Below are 22,233 nucleotides of genomic sequence, written 5' to 3'. Positions count from 1 at the left end.
CCTCCCCTCCCCTCCCCTCCCCTCCCCTCCCCTCCCCTCCCCTCCCCTCCCCTCCCCTCCCCTCCCCTCCCCTCCCCTCCCCTCTCCCCTCTCCTCTCCTCTCCTCTCCTCCCCTCTCCTTCTCCACCCCTAACCCCTCCTCTCCTCTCCCCTACGCTCCACTCCCCTCCTCTCCTCTCCCTTCCCCTGTGCTCCCCGCCCCTCCCCTCTCCCCTCCCCTCCCCTCCCCTCTCCCCTCCCCTCCCCTCCCCTCCCCTCTCCTCTCCTCCCCTCTCCTCTCCTTCTCCACCCCTAACCCCCTCCTCTCCTCTCCCCTACGCTCCGCTCCCCTCCCCTCCTCTCCCTTCCCCTGTGCTCCCCTCCCCTCCCCTCGTCCCCTCTCCTCTCTTCTCCTCTCCTCTCCTCCCCTCTCCTTCCCTCCCCACCCCTCTCCTCCCCACCTCTCCCCTCCTCTCCCCTATGCTCCTCTCAGGTGTAAAGCTCCCTGTTGCAAACTTTCCTCCTTTCCCCTGTGATTTCTGGAGGTCCCTACTTCAGAAGGAGGAGGAGGAGGAGGAGACTGGTAGATTGGCCTGGACACAAGGGACTGCAGATGCTAGTTTTCAACAAAAAAAACCCACAAAGAGCTGGAGTATCTCAGCTAGTCAGGAGAATGGACTATTCACAAAATGCTGGAGTAACTCAGCAGGTCAGGCAGCATCTCGGGAGAGAAGGAATGGGTGACGTTTCGGGTCGAGACCCTTCCAGACTGGCCTGGACACAAGGGACTGCAGATGCTAGTTTTTTTTTTAAAAACCCACAAAGAGCTGGAGTATCTCAGCTAGTCCAGGAGAATGGACTAATTGTGTTCCACTTCCTATGTGCATCGCTATGGCAACACACTACCCATCCAAGCATTCAGTCACAATTTTAATGTCCCTGCATTTGGCTTCTCTTCTCATCAGCCCAGCAGCTCACTCATCCCCCTCCTCCCCCCCCCCCCCCCCCCCCCGCCCACCCACATTCCAGTAACATTCACTTCAATGCCTGACTTTTTGACACCCTTTATTACATCTCCTAGTTGTGTTTGCTCATTCTTAACCGTGACTGGACCAAGTGGACCCGTTGGGCCCAAACCTCTCCTGCATTGTTGCAGCACCCTCTCCTCACCCTCCCTCCCCCCACCCCCTCTCCCTCCCCCCCACCCCCTCTCCCTCCCCCCACCCCCTCTCCCTCCCCTCCCCTCCTCCCTCCCTCCACCTCCCCTTCACTCCAACCCCCTTATACTCCCTTGCCCCCTCCCTCCCTCCCTACCTACCTCCCTCCCTCCCACCCATGGAGAGAGATTTAAACTTTAAAATGTGAATAACTAAAAATATAACACCGATTTCAATGAAACTTCTTCCATTAGCACCAAAGGGACGACGGTGAGTAAGGTGGGCCTAAAATTGTCGCGCTATCGTGTACCGTTTTAGATTTTAGAGATACAGCGTGGAAACAGGCCCTTCGGCCCACCGGGTCCGCGCCGCCCAGCGATCCCCGCACATTAACACTATCCCACACACACTAGGGACAATTTTTTTAAACATTTGCCCAGCCAATTAACCTACATACCTGTACGTCTTTGGAGTGTAGTTCAGGAACAAACAAACAAACGAACGAGAGTTGTAGTATATAGATGGCAAATAAAATGCAGATCATCTCATCGTTATCGCCAATGGATTTAGCACAAGTTGTCTACTGCAGGGAAACAATACACGGACCTCAAAACTACTGCATTGGCTGTTAAAGTTCTCTTTGTTGGCACAAGGTCATTATTGGCACTCTACTGTATATAAATCCTTTCCCTTATAGCTCTGCAAAATGCAAATGACTCTTGTTATGAAAACTCATCACAAGCCCACACAGCAGCAGTGAAATCAATGAGTAGCCACACTGCCCTGGTGATCGAGAGATAGTTTGTGGTCAGATTTTCAGCAGAATTCCAAGGCTCTTTTTTAGCGTGGAGCTGTGGAATCTTTTTCAGCCTCCCCAAACAAGGTTAATGCCTGAACTGCAAGATAATTGAGGGCAATGTTCCAATTCAGGCACAGCACATCACTCTGCCTGGCTTTGTACTTTACTGACTGTTTAGTGCAGACAGATGAGCTTTTTGTGTCCAATCGATTGTAATAAAAAGCACTCTGTTGGAATGCTAAAGTTTCAAAACCATAGCATTGAATTCCAAGAGCTTCAGAAAAAGCTTGTGAGCAAGCTCAAGGTAACAGTAATCCTGGGGCCATATAGTTGATCTAGCGATGTTCAAATCCCTGCCTAATATCTGGGACACTCTATAGATCTGAGATCAGGGGTTATGAGGAGAAGGCAGGAGAATGGGGTTGGGTTGGAGATATAGATCAGCCACGATTAAATGGCGAAGTGGACTTGATGGGCCGAATGGCCTAATTCTGCTCCTATCACTTATGATAGGATCTCTCTGTTTGCTGACCATTTTAACTCCCCTTCCTGCTCCCACACTGACCTTTCTGTCCTGGGCCTCCTCCATTGTCAGAGTGAGGCCACACAGAACCTGGAGGAACAGCACCTCATATTCTACTTGGTAGCTTACAACCCAATGGTATGCACACTGAATTCTCCAATTTTAGGTAGCTAACCTACAAACCAGTCTGGATTATATTTTCAGTTCTTGAGACTTAGATTGAAACTCCCAACCTGATGTCTAAAGAAGGGTCTCGACCCAAAACGCTACCCATTCCTTCTCTCCAGGAATGCTGCCTGGGAATGTTGAAATTATAAAGGACTTAATCAAAATAGGATCACATCATGGTGCAAATGAAACAACGTTGTGATTTGAAAGATGTGTACAGCCAAAACTATTCACTGACAGAGAATGGCTGAGTTGCTCCAGCTTTTTGCAACAACACTCTGATGTGTGTTACTCTGTGAGACAAAATTTGGCATGTAGTTTGATGTTCGTGACAGGACTTTCTCATTCGCACACTTAACTGTTATGAGGGACCTACGAGGTATTTCTTCATATAAAATACCAGAATGTTATGAATTTGCATTTGCTTTCCAGGCACAGTCTAACCAGACATCAGTATTACCTGCAGCTGAGAAAGGACATCCTTGAGGAGCACTTGTACTGCAGTGATGAGCCGGCCCTGTTGCTGGGTGCGTTGGCACTGCAGGCAGAGTTTGGAGAGTATGTTCCAGAGGTGAGCAGCAGCAAGTGGCAGAAAAATGTGGGTGGCACGGTGGCGCAGCGGTAGAGTTGCTGCCTTACAGCGAATGCAGCGCCGGAGACTCAGGTTCGATCCTGACCACGGGCGCCGTCTGTACGGAGTTTTTGTACGTTCTCCCCGTGACCTGCGTGGGGTTTCTCCGAGATCTTCGGTTTCCTCCCGCACTCCAAAGACGGTACAGGTGGAACTACTGAGTGATTGGTTCTATCATGGTCTGCTTTGGTATATCAAAAGCCCACGAACCAACGAGTCTGCAGAAAGTGATGGACATCGCTTAGGTTAATTGTAGGTTGTAGGTTAATTGGCTGGGCCAATGTAAAAACTGTCCCCAGTGGGTGTAGGATAGTGTTAGTGTGCGGGGATCGCTGGGCGGCGCGGACCTGGTGGGCCGAAGGGCCTGTTTCTGCGTTGTATCTCTAAATCTAAATCTAAATCTACTCATCCATGGCCAGCACACAACATATTCTGAGCTCCTGATTTCAAGAGCCAAGAGAGGCAAGAACGATTAGTTGCCGTATGCACCAGGAGCGCGATAATGAAATGCTAACTTGCTGCAGCTTCACTGACACGTTAATGCAAAAACACGACAAATGCATATAAAATAAACAATAATACAATCAATTACCAGTAATACCAGGCAACCAGATCATCAGAGTACAATCCAAAGTATGTCCTGCAACCAATACAAAGTCCAATAGAGTTCATTGGTGAGGTGGAGTTGTGGTTAGGGTGGTTCGAGAGCACGAAGATCGTGGGAAGGAACAGCTCTTGAACCAGGAGGTCACATCTCTCAGGCTCCTGAACTTTTGTTCCCAGTGGTAGTAGCAGGATTGAGGGCAAGGCCACTGGGGTGTGGGTCTGTCATGATATTATCTCCTTCTTGAGGCAATGCCTCCTGGAGATGGTGGGGAGGTCAATGCCTGAGATGGACCTGGCGATGTCCATCACTTTCTGCAGACTCGTTGGTTCTTGGGCTTTGTATATACCAAAGCAGACAATAGACAATAGGTGCAGGAGGAGGCCATTCGGCCCTTCGAGCCAGCACCGCCATTCAATGTGATCATGGCTGATCATTCTCAATCAGTACCCCGTTCCTGCCTTCTCCCCATACCCCCTGACTCCGCTATCCTTAAGAGCTCTATCCAGCTCTCTCTTGAATGCATTCAGAGAATTGGCCTCCACTGCCTTCTGAGGCAGAGAATTCCACAGATTCACAACTCTCTGACTGAAAATGTTTTTCCTCATCTCAGTTCTAAATGGCCTACCCCTTATTCTTAAACTGTAGCCCCTTGTTCTGGATTCCCCCAACATTGGGAACATGTTTCCTGCCTCTAACGTGTCCAACCCCTTAATAATCTTATACGTTTCGATAAGATCTCCTCTCATCCTTCTGAATTCCAGTGTATACAAGCCTAGTCGTTCCAGTCTTTCAACATATGATAGTCCCGCCATTCCGGGAATTAACCTAGTAAACTTACGCTGCACGCCCTCAATAGCAAGAAATGGCACGTCCTCAATACCATGATAGAACCAATCACTCAGTAGTTCCACCTGTACCGAGGTACAGTGAAAAGCTTTTGTTGCGTGCTATTCAGTCAGTGGAAAGACAACACGTGATTACAATTGAGCCATTTACAGTGTAGAGATACATGATAAGGGAACAACGTTCCGTGCAAGGTAAAGCCAGTAAAGTGCAATCAAAGATAGTCCCAGGGTCACCAATGAGGTAGAGTATCTTCTCTAAACACATTGGTGCAGATACACATGAAGCCCATCTGGATCATCAATGGTTTTGAGTGGAGGAATTCTGCCACCCTATCCATGGTGGTTGGTCTGAAACATTGGAGCAAAGCTCCCAGTTCAAGAGCTACATATGCTGGCTGGCTCTGTGAGTAACCTCCTGAACCCGAGGAGATGTGAAAAAATAAAAATAAAGCTAATGGCACACACATCAAGAGAAGAACAAAAGTACCTAAAGTCTCCTTTCCCTTTCCCCTGACTCTCAGTCTGAAGAAGGGTCTCAATCCTATTCCTGTTCTCCAGAGATGCTGCCTGAACTGCTGAGTTGCTCCAGTTTTTTGTGTCTATCTTCGGTTTAAAACCAGCATCTGCGTTTCCTTCCTGCACCTAAAGTACTGTCTTGTCGTTGACAGGTGCATGGCAAGAACTATTACCGAGTGGAGCACTACGTTCCCCCGAGTGTGCTGGAAAAGATGGCGATGACGTGCGTAAAAGAGGAGCTGCCACGACTTCACTCCACCTACTTTGACCTGTCTGAAGAGGAGGCCGAGATGGAGTATTTGAAGGTACAAATCAAATAACATTGCTAAATATTATCGCCACCTTGGTTCAATGTTTTTAGATTTTTAGATTTAGAGATACAGCGCGGAAACAGGCCCTTCGGCCCACCGGGTCAGTGCCGCCCAGCGATCCCCGCACATTAACACTAGGGACAATTTTTATATTTGCCCAACCAATTAACCTACATACCTGTACGTCTTTGGAGTGTGGGAGGAAACCGAAGATCTCGGAGAAAACCCACGCAGATCACAGGGAGAACGTACAGACTCCGTACAGACGGCGCCCGTAGTCAGGATCGAACCTGAGTCTCCGGCGCTGCATTCGCTGTAAGGCAGCAACTCTACCGCTGCGCCACCGTGCCGCCCAGTTCTGCTAAGTCCTAGTCATACACAAGATGCTGGAGTAACTCAGCGGGACAGGCAGCATCTCTGGAGAGAAGGAATGGGCGACGTTTCGGGTCGAGATCCTTCTTCAGACTGATGTCAGGGTGAATGATATCATGGCCTGACATCAGTCTGAAGAAGGGTCTCGACCCGGAACGTCACCCATTCCTTCTCTCCGGAGATGCTGCCTGTCCCACTGAGTTACTCCAGCATCTTGTGGTTAAACCAGCATCTGCAGTTTTCTTTCCGACACTACTGCTAAGTCCCTATGTTTCCTTGTTTATTTAAAGAGAAATTCAGCCCATCCAAAATGGTCCCTGGAATGCTGGAGGTTGCAGGGAGTATGGAAGTACATAAGATCATGAGAGGAAAGATTGGGTGACTGACCCACTGACCCGAGCGGTTTGCAAGGCCATTTGGAATCGGAGAATCATTACACTTCAGTGTTTAGTTTAGTTTACAGATACAGCACAAAAACGGGCCTTTCGGCCCACCGAGTTATGCATTGACCAGCAATCCCTGCATGCTGACACTATCCCGCACAAACTAGGGACAATTTTACATTTATACCAAGCCAATTAACCTACAAACCTGTACGTCTTTGGAGTGTGGGAGGAAACCGAAGATCCCGGAGAAAACCCACGCAGGTCATGGGGAGAACGTACAAACTCCGTGCAGACGGCACCCGTGGTCGGGATCGAACCCGGGTCTCCGGTGCTATAAGCTGCACCCAGTGGCACAGAGTGAGATCAGCTGGTACAAATCGAAGGTATCACAAAATGCTGGAGTAACTCAGCGGGACAGGCAGCACCTCTGGAGAGAAGGAATGGGTGACGTTTCAGGTCGAGACACTACTTCAGAACGAAGAAGGGTCCAGTCTGAAGAAGGGTCTCGGTCCGAAACGTCACCCATTCCTTCTCTCCAGAGATGCTGCCTGACCCACTGAGTTACTCCAGCATTTTGTGACACCAGAGATATGAAAGGGGAAGGTGTGAAGACGAAGGAAAGTTGGAATGAAATGCTAATTGTTGGCGCATTGAACGACACGCTGCAGGTCACCCAGCAGCTCTCGGAGTACGGCGTGCTCTTCCATCGAGTGTCTCGGGAGAAGAAGGTCGCGGGGGAAGACATGGCGTTGGGAATCTGTGCCAAAGGGATCATCGTTTACGAGGTGAAGAACAACACGAGGATCGCCAGCCTACGGTTTCAATGGCGGGAAATGGAACGCATCACCTTCAATGTAAGTTGTGCCTCCAAACTCCAAGTGCCAATTGGTGGGGGGGGGGGGTCCAAGTCTACAGCTCCCTGAACACAAGTAGATAGAGTGGCAAAGAGGGCATCAAAGCCTTCATCAGTCAGGGCATCGAGGAGATATAATTATGAGAAGCATAGATAGAATAGACAATAGACAATAGACAATAGGTGCAGGAGGAGGCCATTCAGCCATTCGAGCCAGCACCGCCATTCAATGCGATCATGGCTGATCATTCTCAATCAGTACCCCGTTCCTGCCTTCTCCCCATACCCCCTCACTCCGCTATCCTTAAGAGCTCTATCCAGCTCTCTCTTGAAAGCATCCAACGAACTGGCCTCCACTGCCTTCTGAGGCAGAGAATTCCACACCTCCACCACTCTCTGACTTAAAAAGTTCTTCCTCATCTCCGTTCTAAATGGAGACAGTCAGAACCTTTTTCCCCGAGTTGGAAATTGCACAATCTAGGGGGGGGGGGGGGGGGGCGTAACGTTAAGGTGAGAGGGGCAAAGTTTAAAGGAAATGCACGGGGCAAGGTTTTTATACAGAGAGAGTTGGGTGACTGGATTGTGCCGCTGGGGGTAGTGGTAGAGGCAGGTACAACAGTGGCATATAGGAGGCCTTTGGATGGGCACATGAATATGCAGGGTGGGGGGATATGGGCAGACGAGATTCGTTTAACTTGACACATTTTCAGTGCGAGCACTATGGGCCGAAAGGGCCTGTTCCTGTGCTTTACCGTGTACATTCACTGTTTCCTTCTCGTCCTGAGGAATAATTGAATATTGATGTTGACCTGTGTTGCTATGGATACTGATCATGCATAGCAACGCAGGTATTTATTTCACAAAATGCTGGAGTAACTCAGCAGGTCAGGCAGCATCTCAGGAGAGAAGGAATGGATGACGTTTCGGGTCGAGACTCTTCTTCAGACTGATGAAGGGTCTCGACCTGAAACGTCACCCATTCCTTCTCTCCTGAGATGCTGCCTGACCCGCTGAGTTACTCCAGCATTTTGTGAAATAAATACCTTCGATATGTACCAGCATCTGCAGCTATTTTCTTACACTCTTATGCATAGCAACGCAAGTCGCTGTCAGTGTTTGCTCTGTAATCTAGGGATATTCAGGATGAGGGCCAAGGTCTTAATCATATTACAACACTGAGAGCTCAAAATACAATTTCCAGTCAAGAGTCAAGAGTGCTTTATTGTCGTATGTCCCAGATAGAACAATGAGATTCTTACTTACAGCAGCACAACAGGATACGTAACCATAGTGCTCTGTAAACAATATAATAAAGGAGAATTCATCCAGCATTTCCAGCCCTTTTTTACAATTCTGTTTTCCACCGTCCTCCACAATTAAATCTCTCCGCAGCCTCCTGGTTACAGAGAAGTCAACCCCAGCCTATCCAATCTTTCCTCCCAGCTTTAAACTTCCAGCATGAAAATCCTCAGAAATCTCTTCTCTCCCTCTCAAAGCAATCACACTTCCAGGAAAGTGGTGGCTAGAACTGTGCACAGTCCTAAAGTTGTGGCAAAGCTCGTGGTACACGTGCATTTCTAACATGACTTGCCTGCTTTTCATTTCATAAGTTCTTAAGTCAAGGGAACAGAATTAGGCCACTCAGTCCATCGAGTGTCCATTCAGTCCATTCAATCATGGCTGACCTATCTTTCCCTCTCAACCCCATTCTCCTGCCTTCTCCCCGTGACTTTTGACACCCTCACTAATCAAGAATCTGTCAATTTCCACCTTAAAAATATCCATTGCCTTGGCCTCCACAGCCTTCTGTGGCAATAAATTGCACAGATTCACCACCCTCTGACTAAAGAAATTCCTTCTTATCTATCTATATACTAAAATTCTTTACCTTAGACAATAGACAATAGACAATAGGTGCTAGAGGAGGCCATTCGGCCCTTCGAGCCAGCACCGCCATTCAATGTGATCATGGCTGATCATTCTCAATCAGTACCCCGTTCCTGCTTTCTCCCCATCCCTCCTGACTCCGCTATACTTAAGAGCTCTACCTAGCTCTCTCTTGAATGCATTCAGAGAATTGGCCTCCACTGCCTTCTGAGGCAGAGAATTCCACAGATTCACAACTCTCTGACTGAAAAAGTTTTTCCTCATCTCAGTTCTAAGTGGCCTACCTCTTATTCTTAAACTGTGGCCCCTTGGCTAATAAGGGTAACATCCCAATGTGTATTTTTAACCAGCCTGTTTCGCAGTGCAGTTAACATGCACGTACAGATGTGCCCTTTACTCTTTCACACGCTTCCACAACCTCTCCTTTATATTGTATTCCCTTGTCTTGTTGCAGTGCTCCATGTAAATTTCCTCTGCATTAAACTCCATTGCCACTTAGCTTCCCCACTGACTGGACAATCTATATCAGAGATTTAAAACAAGTGGAAATCTGAAAATCTGAAAGTGAGTTTTGTTTAGTTTAGTTTAGTTTTTTAGTTTTGAGATACAGCGTGGAGACTGGCCCTTTCAGCCCACCGGGTCCACGCCGACCAGCGATCCCCGCAACTTAACACCACCCTACACACACTGAGGACATTCTTTTGTTACATTTACCAAGCCAATTAACCCACAAACCTGTACGTCTTTGGAGTGTGGGAGGAAACCGAAGATCTCGGAGAAAACCCACGCAGGTCACGTGCAAACTTCGCACAGACAGCACCTGCAGTCGGGATGGAACCCGTGTCTCCGGCACTGCATTCGCTGTAAGGCAACAACTCGACTGCTGAGCCACCGTGCCGCCCTGTTTTTTGTGTGCGTATGCGTGTATACACATGCTGAACTTCTTTTCCCATTTATTATATTGTTCACAGTGCACTATGTTTACATATTCTGTTGTGCTGCTGCAAGTGAGAATGTCATTGTTCTCTCTGGGACATGTGACAATAAAACACTCTTGACATTCACAAGGAGAACGTGCAACCTCCCCACAGACAGCACCAGGAGTTATGATTGAACCTCATGTCTCCTGAACAGCAACACAGCCATCTGCACCATTATGTTGCTCTAACGACAGGACAAATATGTAAGAAAATAGCTGCAGATGCTGGTACAAATCGAAGGTATTTATTTCACAAAATGCTGGAGTAACTCAGCAGGTCAGGCAGCATCTCAGGAGAGAAGGAATGGATGACGTTTCGGGTCGAGACCCTTCTTCAGACTGAACTCTGAAGAAAGGTCTCGACCCGAAACGTCACCCATTCCTTCTGCCCTGAGATGCTGCCTGACCTGCTGAGTTACAGGACAAATATGTTGCTTTATATCCAAATGCCGAAAATGAGAATAGACACAAATGCTGGAGTAACTCTGCGGGTCGGGTAGCATCTCTGGAGAAAAGGAAAAGATGGCATTTTGGGTCGAGACCCTTCTTCAGATTGCTTTACTCTTAGATGTGGAGTGCTTGACTCATAGGGCACAAAGTGCTGGAGTAACAGGCAGCATCTCAGGAGAACATGGGGAGGTGACGTTTTGGGTCGAGACCCGTCTACAGTTTTTTGTTTCTACTTTACTCTTTGGCGTGTTTGACTCTTACCCTGTTACCGACGGACTTGGTGATCTGATCAATGACCTTTCAGAGAAAGAAGTTTACGGTTCAGAACAGTGCGGACGGGAAGAAACATGTCTTCCTCACGGACAACAGCAAGACCTGCAAGTACCTCATCGAGCTGTGCTCAGCTCAGCAAAGGTTCCAGGTACAGATGCACTCCCGCCAGCTCAGCCAGGCTGCTTCTGCGAGAGGTGAGTGCCAACACCAGTACCTGGAAACCCCTGGGAGTCTCAGTCGGGCACTGCCAACAGGGATGGGGCAGAGGAGATTTTTTAAAGTAACATTTCACCATGTGTTTCATTTTAATTCACTGGTTTTCCTCTGCTCCAGTATCGTATATACGGGAATCCTTCTTCCCTGTGGCGATCAAACTGTACAACTCCTCCCCCTTCTGTTGTGGGGTAGACTGACCCCCCTCCCCCCCTCCCCCTCCCTCCCCCCATCCCCCCCACCTCCTCCCCAAATCTTTGCACATCCCCAATCCTTTTCACTCGTCAGTTTAATTTCATGTTTCATATATCTTGCGTTCTATGACTGTTGGCAGATCAATTTCCCTCCTGGGATAAATAAAGTTCTATCGTACCGCATCGTAGTTTAGTTTAGTTTAGACAATAGACAATAAACAATAGACAATAGGTGCGGGAGTAGGCCATTCAGCCCTTCGAGCCAGCACCGCCATTCAATGCGATCATGGCTGATCACTCTCAATCAGTACCCCGTTCCTGCCTTCTCCCCATACCCCCTCACTCCGCTATCCTTAAGAGCTTTATCCAGCTCTCTCTTGAAAGCATCCAACGAACTGGCCTCCACTGCCTTCTGAGGCAGAGAATTCCACACCTTCACCACTCTCTGACTGAAAAAGTTCTTCCTCATCTCCGTTCTAAATGGACTACCCCTTATTCTTAAACTGTGGCCCCTTGTTCTGGACTCCCCCAACATTGGGAACATGTTTCCTGCCTCTAATGTGTCCAATCCCCTAATTATCTTATATGTTTCAATAAGATCCCCCCTCATCCTTCTAAATTCCAGTGTATACAAGCCTAATTGCTCCAGGCTTTCAACATACGACAGTCCCGCCATTCCGGGAATCAACCTAGTGAACCTACACTGCACGCCCTCAATAGCAAGAATATCCTTCCTCAAATTTGGAGACCAAAACTGCACACAGTACTCCAGGTGCGGTCTCACCAGGGCCCGGTACAACTGTAGAAGGACCTCTTTGCTCCTATACTCAACTCCTCTTGTTATGAAGGCCAACATTCCATTGGCTTTCTTCATTGCCTGCTGTACCTGCATGCTTCCTTTCAGTGACTGATGCACTAGGACACCCAGATCTCGTTGAACATCCCCTCTTCCTAACTTGACACCATTCAGATAATAATCTGCCTTTCTATTCTTACTTCCAAAATGAATAACCTCACACTTATCTACATTAAACTGCATCTGCCATGTATCCGCCCACTCACACAACCTGTCCAAGTCACCCTGCAGCCTTATTGCATCTTAATCACAATTCACACTACCCCCCAGCTTAGTATCATCTGCAAATTTGCTAATGGTACTTTTAATCCCTTCATCTAAGTCATTAATGTATATCGTAAATAGCTGGGGTCCCAGCACCGAACCTTGCGGTACCCCACTGGTCACTGCCTGCCATTCCGAAAGGGACCCATTTATCCCCACTCTTTGCTTTCTGTCTGTCAACCAATTTTCTATCCATGTCAGTACCCTACCCCCAATACCATGTGCTCTAATTTTGCCCACTAATCTCCTATGTGGGACCTTGTCGAAGGCTTTCTGAAAGTCGAGGTACACCACATCCACTGACTCTCCCCTGTCAATTTTCCTAGTTACATCCTCAAAAAATTCCAGTAGATTTGTCAAGCATGATTTCCCCTTCGTAAATCCATGCTGACTCGGAATGATCCTGTTACTGCTATCCAAATGCTCAGCAATTTCGTCTTTTATAATTGACTCCAGCATCTTCCCCACCGCTGATGTCAGACTAACTGGTCTATAATTACCCGTTTTCTCTCTCCCTCCTTTCTTAAAAAGTGGGATAACATTTGCTATCCTCCAATCCACAGGAACTGATCCTGAATCTATAGAACATTGAAAAATGATCTCCAATGCTTCCACTATTTCTAGAGCCACCTCCTTAAGTACCCTGGGATGCAGACCATCAGGCCCTGGGGATTTATCAGCCTTCAGTCCCATCAGTCTACCCAAAACCATTTCCTGCCTAATGTGGATTTCCTTCAGTTCCTCCATCACCCTAGGTTCTCCGGCCCCTAGAACATTTGGGAGATTGTGTGTATCTTCCTCAGTGAAGACAGATCCAAAGTAACGGTTTAACTCGTCTGCCATTTCTTTGCTCCCCATAATAAATTCCCCTGCTTCTGTCTTCAAGGGACCCACATTTGCCTTGACTATTTTTTTCCTCTTCACGTACCTAAAAAAACTTTTGCTATCCTCCTTTATATTATTGGCTAGTTTACCCTCGTACCTCATCTTTTCTCCCCGTATTGCCTTTTTAGTTAACTTTTGTTGCTCTTTAAAAGAGTCCCAATCCTCTGTCTTCCCACTCTTCTTTGCTATGTTATACTTCCTCTCCTTAATTTTATGCTGTCCTTGACTTCCCTTGTCAGCCACAGGTGTCTCTTACTCCCCTTAGAGTCTTTCCGCCTCTTTGGGATAAATTGATCCTGCAGCCTCTGCATTATTCCCAGGAATACCTGCCATTGTTGTTCTACCGTCTTCCCTGCTAGGGCCTCCTTCCAGTCAATTTTGGCCAGCGCCTGCCTCATGCCTCTGTAATCCCCTTTGCTATACTGTAATACTGACACTTCCGATTTTCCCTTCTGCCTTTCCATTTGCAGAGTAAAACTTATCATGTTGTGATCACTGCCTCCTAATGGCTCTTTTACCTCTAGTCCCCTTATCAGATCAGGATCATTACACAACACTAAATCCAGAATTGCCTTCTCCCTGGTAGGCTCCAGTACAAGCTGTTCTAAGAATCCATCTCGAAGGCACTCTACAAACTCTCTTTCCTGGGGTCCATTTCCAACCTGATTTTCCCAGTCTACCTGCATGTTGAAATCTCCCATAACCACTGTAGCATTACATTTTTGACACACCAATTTTATCTCCTGATTCAACTTGCACCCTATGTCGAGGCTACTGTTTGGGGGCCTATAGATAACTCCCATTAGGGTCTTTTTACCCTTACAATTCCTCATTTCTATCCATACTGATTCAACATCTCCTGATTCTATGTCACCCCTTGCAAGGAAATGAATATCATTCCTTACCAGCAGAGGAACCCCACCCCCTCTGCCCACCTGTCTGTCTTTTCTATACGTTGTGTACCCCTGAATATTCAGTTCCCAGCCCTGGTCCTCTTGTAGCCATGTCTCAGTGATCCCTACAACATCATACTTGCCCATGACTAACTGAGCCTCAAGCTCATCCACTTTATTTTTTATACTACGCGCATTTAAGTACAACACTTTAACTTCTGTATTTACCTCCCCTATCACATCGGTCACAAATGGCCCTGCCCTTAATCTCTTTTCCCCTCTAGAACTTCTGTTCCCATTCTTCCGAGAGTCTTCTGCAATATCTCCTGTATTCCCTTTAACCTCATCTTCATATTCACAATTTGTTAACCCCTCCCCCCCACTACTTAGTTTAAAGCCACAGGTGTCGCACTAGCAAACCTGCCTGCCAGAATGTTTGTCCCCCTGCTGTTAAGATGTAACCCTTCCCTTTTGTACAAGTCACCCCTAGCCCAGAAGAGATCCCAGAGGTCCAGAAATCCAAATCCCTGCTCTCTGCACCAGCCCCTCAGCCATACATTCATACCCTCTATCTCTCTGTTCCTGGCCTCACCAGCACGAGGTACCGGTAGCAGTCCAGAGATAACCACCTTCGACGTCCTACTTCTCAGTCTTTTTCCTAACTCTCTAAACTCCCGCTGTAGCACCTCCTTCCTCTTCCGCCCGACGTCATTCGTGCCCACGTGCACAACGACTTCAGGTTGATCGCCTTCCCTCACTAGGATTTTCTGAAGCCGGTCCGTGATGTGCTGAACCCTGGCACCAGGGAGGCAACAGACCATCCTCAAGTCCCTCCTGCTGCCACAGAATCTTCTGTCCGTCCCTCGGACTATGGAGTCACCGACCACTACGGCTCTTCCTGACTTCGGTCTCCCCTGTCGAGTATCCTTGCCAACAGGTCCGCCACTCGGACTGGAAACATCTTCTGCCCCGACAGTTCCCAAGAGGGTATACCTATTTGCAATAGGCACAGCCATTGGGGTCTCCTGTAGTCCACGTCCACTCCCCCCTGAAACAGTCTCCCACCTTCGCTCGACCTGGACCCTTGGCGTGACAGCCTCACAATAGGTCCTGTCGAGGAAACTCTCACATTCCCGGATGGCCCTGAGGTCATCCAACTGCCTTTTAGTTTAGTTTAGAGATACAGCGCGAAAACAAGCCCACCGAGTCCGCGCCGACCAGCGATCCCTGCACAGCAGCACTATCCTACACACATTAGGGACAATTTACAATTTACAGGAGTGAATTAACCCTCAAACCTGTACGCATTTGTGGAGTGGGAGAAAACCAGAGCACCCGGGGAAAACCTACACGGTCGCAGGGAGAGGTCCAAACTCCGTACAGACAGCAGCCGTAGTCAGGATCAAACCCGGGTCTCTGGCGCCTAAACTAAGCTAGACTGGCTGGGAATTTAGTTTATAATTATAATTATAATTTAGTTTATAATAATAGGCGGCACGGTGGCGCAGCGGTAGAGTTGCTGCCTTACAGCGAATGCAGCGCCGTCAGAGACTCGGGTTTGATCCTGACTACGGGCGCCGTCTGTACGGAGTTTGTACGTTCTCCCCGTGACCTGCGTGGGTTTTCTCCGAGATCTTCGGTTTCCTCCCACACTCCAAAGACGTGCAGGGTTGTAGGTTAATTGACTGGGTAAATGTAAAAAATGTCCCTAGTGTGTGTAGGATAGTGTTAATGTGCGGGGATCGCTGGGCGGCGCGGACTCGGTGGGCCGAAGGGCCTGTTTCCGCGCTGTATCTCTAAATCTAATTGCCTTGTGTCATTTTTGTCACAAGTGATTTATCTAGAGATGGGTTTTGGAGATTCCGAGCCAATATCTAAGATCGGTAGCGTTCAGGCTGGCAATGTACTCCTTCACCATGGAATTCAGATATTGGGAATTCAAAAATCACCTCAGCATTTAACTTTTTTTTTTTCTCTCATCAAAAATATTTATTCAAATATTAAAATAATATATACAATACAATCAAACCAAAACAGATCCCACCACCATAATACAAGACAAACAATAAACTATTATACAACTAATAATAGTTTTTGTTATTGGTGCATTTCACGTGACTTTGCTTCCCCCCCGCAGAGGAACACGTTTTTCCGTCCGTGCTTTCGAACGAGGAGAAGTACTCCCAGCACAGATACCTTGAGAAGATGCGGAATATCTCCCGATCAGAAACCATGCTGAGCCGACCTAACATGGACACCATCTCCATTGGAGCGCTGAGCAAATCCTGTGACAATCTGATGGCAGGCATGCCTGCTTCAGGAACCAGCCAAGTCTGGGGGTAGGTTTACTCCTCAGCCACCGCTAACAATGGCCTGTTTCCTTTAGAGTCGTTACTTTTTTCGCATATCTTTCATTCATTTGTTTTATATCTCTCCACTTCACCGTCTCTATCTCTCATGTTTCCCTCTCCCCTGACTCTCAGTCTGAAGAAGGGTCTCGACCCGAAACGTCACCGATTCCCTTTCTCCAGAGATGCTGTCTGACCCGCTGAGTTACTCCAGCTTTTTGTGACCATCTTAGTTAGGTCAATTCCAGAATGGCCACAGAGTTCCGTTTGGGTACCTTGACAACCAACAGAGTCATGTAACACTGTTAGACACTCAGGGGGCTGTAGGTGTATTATTGAATATCTAATATATGTGTATGGAGACAGCATGAATAATGTCTGCAGTTTTAGTATTGTAGTTGTAGAGCTTCAGCGCAGAAACAGGCCCTTTGGCCCACCGAGTCCGCGCCGACCAGTGATCCCCGTACATTTTTTTTTTTAGATTTAGAGATACAGCGCGGAAACAGGCCCTTCGGCCCACCGAGTCCGCGCCGCCCAGCGATCCCCGCACACTAACACTATCCTACACACACTAGGGATAATTTTTACATTTACCCAGCCAATTAACCTACATACCTGTACGTCTTTGGAGTGTGGGAGGAAACCGAAGATCTTGGAGAAAACCCACGCAGGTCACGGGGAGAACGTACAAACTCCGAACAGACGCCGCCCGTAGTCGGATCGAACCCGAGTCTCCGGCGCTGCATTCACTGTAAGGCAGCAACTCTACCGCTGCGCCACCGTGCCGCTCACTAACACTATCCCACACACACGAGGGCCAATTTACAATTTTTACAGAAGCCAATTAGCCTACAAACCTGTACGTCCTTGGAGTGTGAGGGGAAACAGAGGCACCAGGAGAAAACCCACCCAGGTCACGGGGAGAACGTGCAAACTCCGCACAGACAGCACCCATAGTCAGGTTCAAACCCCGGTCTCTCTGGTTCTGTAAGGCAACAACTCTACCGCTGCTCCACCATGCCCTAGAATGGGCAAACATTTGGGCACCTTAGACAATAGACAATAGGTGCAGGAGTAGGCCATTCGGCCCTTCGAGCCAGCACCAACATTCAATGTGATCATGGCTGATCATTCTCAATCAGTACCCCGTTCCTGCCTTCTCCCCATACCCCCTGACTCCGCTATCCTTAAGAGCTCTATCTAGCTCTCTCTTGGCCTCCACTGCCTTCTAAGGCAGAAAATTCCACAGATTTATAACTCTGATTTATAACTCTCTGACTGAAAAAGTTTTTCCTCATCTCCGTTCTAAATGGCCTACCCCTTATTCTTAAACTGTGGCCCCTGGTTCTGGACTCCCCCAACATTGGGAACATGTTTCCTGCCTCTAACGTGTCCAACCCGTTAATAATCTTATACGTTTCGATAAGATTCCCTCTCATCCTTCTAAATTCCAGTGTATACAAGCCTAGTCGCTCCAGTCTTTCAACACACGACAGTCCCGCCGTTCCGGGAATTAACCTAGTAAACCTACGCTGCACGCCCTCAATAGCAAGAATATCCTTCCTCAAATTTGGAGACCAAAACTGCACACAGCACTCCAGGTGCAGTCTCACTAGGGCCCTGTACAACTGCAGAAGGACCTCTTTGCTCCTATACTGAACTCCTCTTGTTATGAAGGCCAACATTCCATTGGCTTTCTTCACTGCCTGCTGTACCTGCATGCTACCTTTCAGTGACCGATGCACTAGTTCACCCAGATCTCGTTGTACGTCCCCTTTTCCTAACTTGACACCATTCAGATAATAATCTGCCTTGCTATTCTTACCACCAAAGTGGATAACCTCACAATTATCCACATTAAACTGCATCTGCCATGCATCCGCCCACTCACACAACCTGTCCAAGTCACCCTGCAACCTCATAGCATCTTCCTCACAGTTCACACTGCCATCCAGCTTTGTATCATCTGCAAATTTGCTAATGGTACTTTTAATCCCTTCATCCAAGTCAACATTGACAGCCAACTGAGTCTTGTAGCGTTGATAGTCGCTCTGGGGGTTGTAGGTGTTTCATTGAATAGCTGCGATAAAGTTCAAATTATAGGTTGTTATTGTTATGCTGGAGGCAAACCCTCGCAATATATATGTGTATGGAGACAGCATGAATAATGTATGCAGTTCCCTATCTGAATTCAAGTCAGTCGCTCTATACCATAACAAAAGCAAATTGAATGAAGGTAGAATTCTGCAGATAACACAGTTATCACCATCTGATTTATCTGAAGTTTCTAGGCTGTCAATTAAGTTCTGATTTATGTTTTGTCATACAGGGGCTTGAGGAAGACTAATGAACAGGCTTTTTCAATTTTCTGTGATGAAAATTAAGTACAAAGTTCAGCCCTCAGGTGTTTAAGATTGAAGCTGCAAGCAATCTAAAGTACTCACTTCTCAAACTCCATTAAGTAGGCAACACTGTCTCAAATAAATATAACATTAATTTCCTTCATTGGGACTGAATGTGAAAACTCCCAATGAAGTTTGAAATCAGATGATTGGACTAATAAATATCTAGAATGAGATTGCCCATGAGAACAAGATGGAGGAGAGAATGTTGTCTGGACCAAATGGGGCACATTGATTTTGTAATCAGCATCAATGATCCCTAACTCAGGAAAGTTTGTCATTTCACATGAATGAGGGTAATACTAAATGATTAGTATCAGTACACCTTCTCTCAGCTTTCCTCTCGATCCATTACTCTACACAGTTTAAAGAGAATGTGTTGTATCAGTAGGTGGGCAGCAAATTTGTTTACCAGTTTAGTTTATTGTCAAGTGTACCGAGGTACAATGAAAAGCTTTTGTTGCACGCTATCCAGTCAACAGAAAGGCAATACATGGATACAATCGAGCCATAGACACAAAATGCTGGAGTAACTCAGCGGGACAGGCAGGATCTCTGGAGATAAGTAATGGGTGATGTTTCGGGTCGAGACCTTTCTTCAGTCTGATGCTCCTGAGATGCTGCCCGTCCCAATGAGTTACTCCAGCTTTTTAGTGTCTATCTTCGGTTTAAACCAGCATCTGCATTTCCTTCCTGCACATGATTACAATCGAGCCATACTGTGTTCAGCGTATTTCCAGTGCGTAACAATACATTTACAGTGCAAGGGAATAACGTTTAGTGCAAGGTAAAGCCAGCGCAGTTCTGACAGGGGAGAGAATGTAATTCCAATTTGGAATTGTGTGAAGTGGCATTGAGGGGTATACACCAGGTGTATGAGGAGTTCCACAGTCTAGGGGCTGGATGAGCAAACTACTGGCAACATCCTCAAAAATATTAAAAACTAAACTGCAGATGCTGGAAAAGCAGGTAGTGGAGGCCAATTCACTGGGTGTTTTCAAGAGGGAGTTAGATTTAACTCTTAGGGCTAAAATAATTAAGGGATATGGGTAAAAAACAGGAACAGGGTACTGATTTTAGATGATCAGCCATGATCATATTGAATGGCGGTGCTGGCTCGAAGGGCCGAATGGCCTACTCCTGCTCCTATTTTTCTATGTTTCTAAAAGCATAGAGAATGCCAGAAATACTTGGCAGGTCAGACTGCATCTGTGGGAAGAGAAACAGTTGATGTTTCAGGTTCGTTTTGTGTTTATGGATTTTGGTGAGATGGTAAAACCGTGCCGTGCGGTGCTGGGGGAACGGTAAGGTTGGAGGCTTTCCCCTCCAAGTACTGACCAGGCCTGAGCCTGTTTAGCTTCCGAGATCAGACGGGATTGGGGCTTTCTGAGGGCAGACAGCCAAAAAAGATCAAATCACTGAAGAAGGTTCTCGACCCGAAACGTCACCCATTCCTTCTCTCTAGAGATGCCGTCTGTCCCGTTGAGTCTTGTCTCATTCAATGTTGTAAGGAAATAGAATATGAGCATGGATTCCCTTTGCAGAATTGTTGAAGCTACATCTACATTGCAGGGTGCACCAAGACTGGATTTTGTGTCTACCTTTACCAATCCAGTTGAGATGTAGAAGACGTTCTTGCCATAGAGGGAGTACAGAGAAGGTTCACCAGATTGATTCCTGGGATGGCAGGACTTTCATATGAAGAACGACTGGATAGACTCGGCTTGTACTTGCTGGAATTTAGAAGATTGAGGGGGGATCTTATAGAAACTTACACAATTCTTAAGGGGTTGGACAGGCTAGATGCAGGAAGATTGTTCCCGATGTTGGGGAAGTCCAGAACAAGGGGTCACAGTTTAAGGATAAGGGGGAAATCTTTTAGGACCGAGATGAGAAAGTTTTTTTTTCACACAGAGAGTGGTGAATCTGTGGAATTCTCTGCCACAGAAGGTAGTTGAGGCCAGTTCATTGGCTATATTTAAGAGGGAGTTAGATGTGGCCCTTGTGGCTAAAGGGATCAGGGGGTATGGAGAGAAGGCAGGTACAGGATACTGAGTTGGATGATCAGCCATGATCATATTGAATGGCGGTGCAGGCTCGAAGGGCTGAATGGCCTACTCCTGCACCTATTTTCTATGTTTCTATGTTTCTATGTTTCAAGGAGCAGTATATGAGCATTTCACAGACTAGTGCGATTTTTATTTTTTGCATTGTACATTAATTAGGAATTCTGCAGTTAATCAGGGTTGTTCAGTCTGTTCAGTCAGTTAAATCTGATACAAAAGGTGTTCATGTTCATACAAAGAGTGGTGGGTGAATGGAACAAGCTGCTAGATGAGGTAGTTGAGGCTAGGACTATCCCAATGTTTAAGAATCAGTTAAACAGGTACATGGATAGGACAGGTTTGGAGGGATATGGACCAAGCGCAGGCAGGTGGGACTAGTGTAGCTGGGACATGTTGGCCGGTTTGGGCAAGTTGGGCCGAAGGGCCTGTTTCCACACTGTATCACTCTATGACTCTGGGTGGGATATCCACCCACCTCCATGACTCGTTGTCACCTTCCCTTGAACTAACAATGAACCATTCTACCTTTTCCTTATACATCGTCCCCTTTGATCTGTCCTTTTCACACCTTACTTTTCCACATCTCCATGTCTCTCTCTGTCCTCTGACTCTCAGCCTGAAGAAGGTTCTCGGCCTGAAACGTCATCCATTCCCACTCTCCAGAGACGCTGCCTGTCCCGCTGAGTTACTCCAGCATTTTGTATCTATCTCCACAAGCCTTTGCTGGCTTTACCTGGACAATTAAAGGCTTGTCCCGATCCAGAAAACCAGGTCAGGAACAGATCATGAAACCAAGCCATCTGTAAGCAGATCGAGAGACAAATGCATGGTTCAGGTTCCTGCACCAGGCACAACATTTACTCATTAGACGGTTTCCAACACATGAGGGCAGAACAGCGATGGAGGTTGCGGACTAACTGCCTCTCACCACCAGCAACCCAGGGTCAGTCCCTGCCGCGGGAACGTTGTCCATTTCCCCTGAGGCTGCTTGGGTTTCCTCTGGATGCTCTGGTTTCCATTTCCCCATCGCATCCTAGGTTAATTGGCCGCTGTAAATTGCCGCTAGTCTGTCGGCAAGTTGTGGAATCTAGAGGCGGTTGATGGAAATAATAAGATTGAATTAGAGTAGAGTCATAGAGTGATACAGTGTGGAAACAGGTCCCTCAGCCCAACTTGCCCACACCGGCCAACATATCCCGGCTACACTAGTCCCACCTGCCTGCGTTTGGTCCATATCCCTCCATACTTGTCCTATCCATGTACTTGTCTAACTGTTTCTTAAACGATGGGATAGTCCCTGCCTCAACTACTCCTCTGGCAGCTTTCTCCATACACCCATCACCCTTTGTGTGAAAATGTTACACCTCAGATTCCCC

The 22,233-nt window shown here is 47.3% G+C and overlaps 1 protein-coding gene across 1 annotated transcript in view; it reads left to right on the top strand.

Moving 5' to 3' along the window:
- ptpn20 (protein tyrosine phosphatase non-receptor type 20) overlaps positions 1 to 22,233 on the top strand; it is a 273,022-nt gene that overhangs the window by 91,091 nt on the left and 159,698 nt on the right. Inside the window, exons 13-17 of the mRNA XM_078428348.1 lie at positions 3,059 to 3,197; positions 5,378 to 5,530; positions 6,963 to 7,148; positions 10,768 to 10,930; positions 16,179 to 16,380. Coding sequence (XP_078284474.1) covers positions 3,059 to 3,197; positions 5,378 to 5,530; positions 6,963 to 7,148; positions 10,768 to 10,930; positions 16,179 to 16,380 — 843 coding nt within the window. The remainder of the gene's footprint in view (positions 1 to 3,058; positions 3,198 to 5,377; positions 5,531 to 6,962; positions 7,149 to 10,767; positions 10,931 to 16,178; positions 16,381 to 22,233) is intronic.

This window comes from Rhinoraja longicauda, chromosome 35, assembly GCF_053455715.1.
Source record: "Rhinoraja longicauda isolate Sanriku21f chromosome 35, sRhiLon1.1, whole genome shotgun sequence".
NCBI lineage: Eukaryota > Metazoa > Chordata > Chondrichthyes > Rajiformes > Arhynchobatidae > Rhinoraja > Rhinoraja longicauda.
Note: the sequence above shows the minus strand (reverse complement) of the source record. Positions and strands in the feature narration are given on the sequence as shown.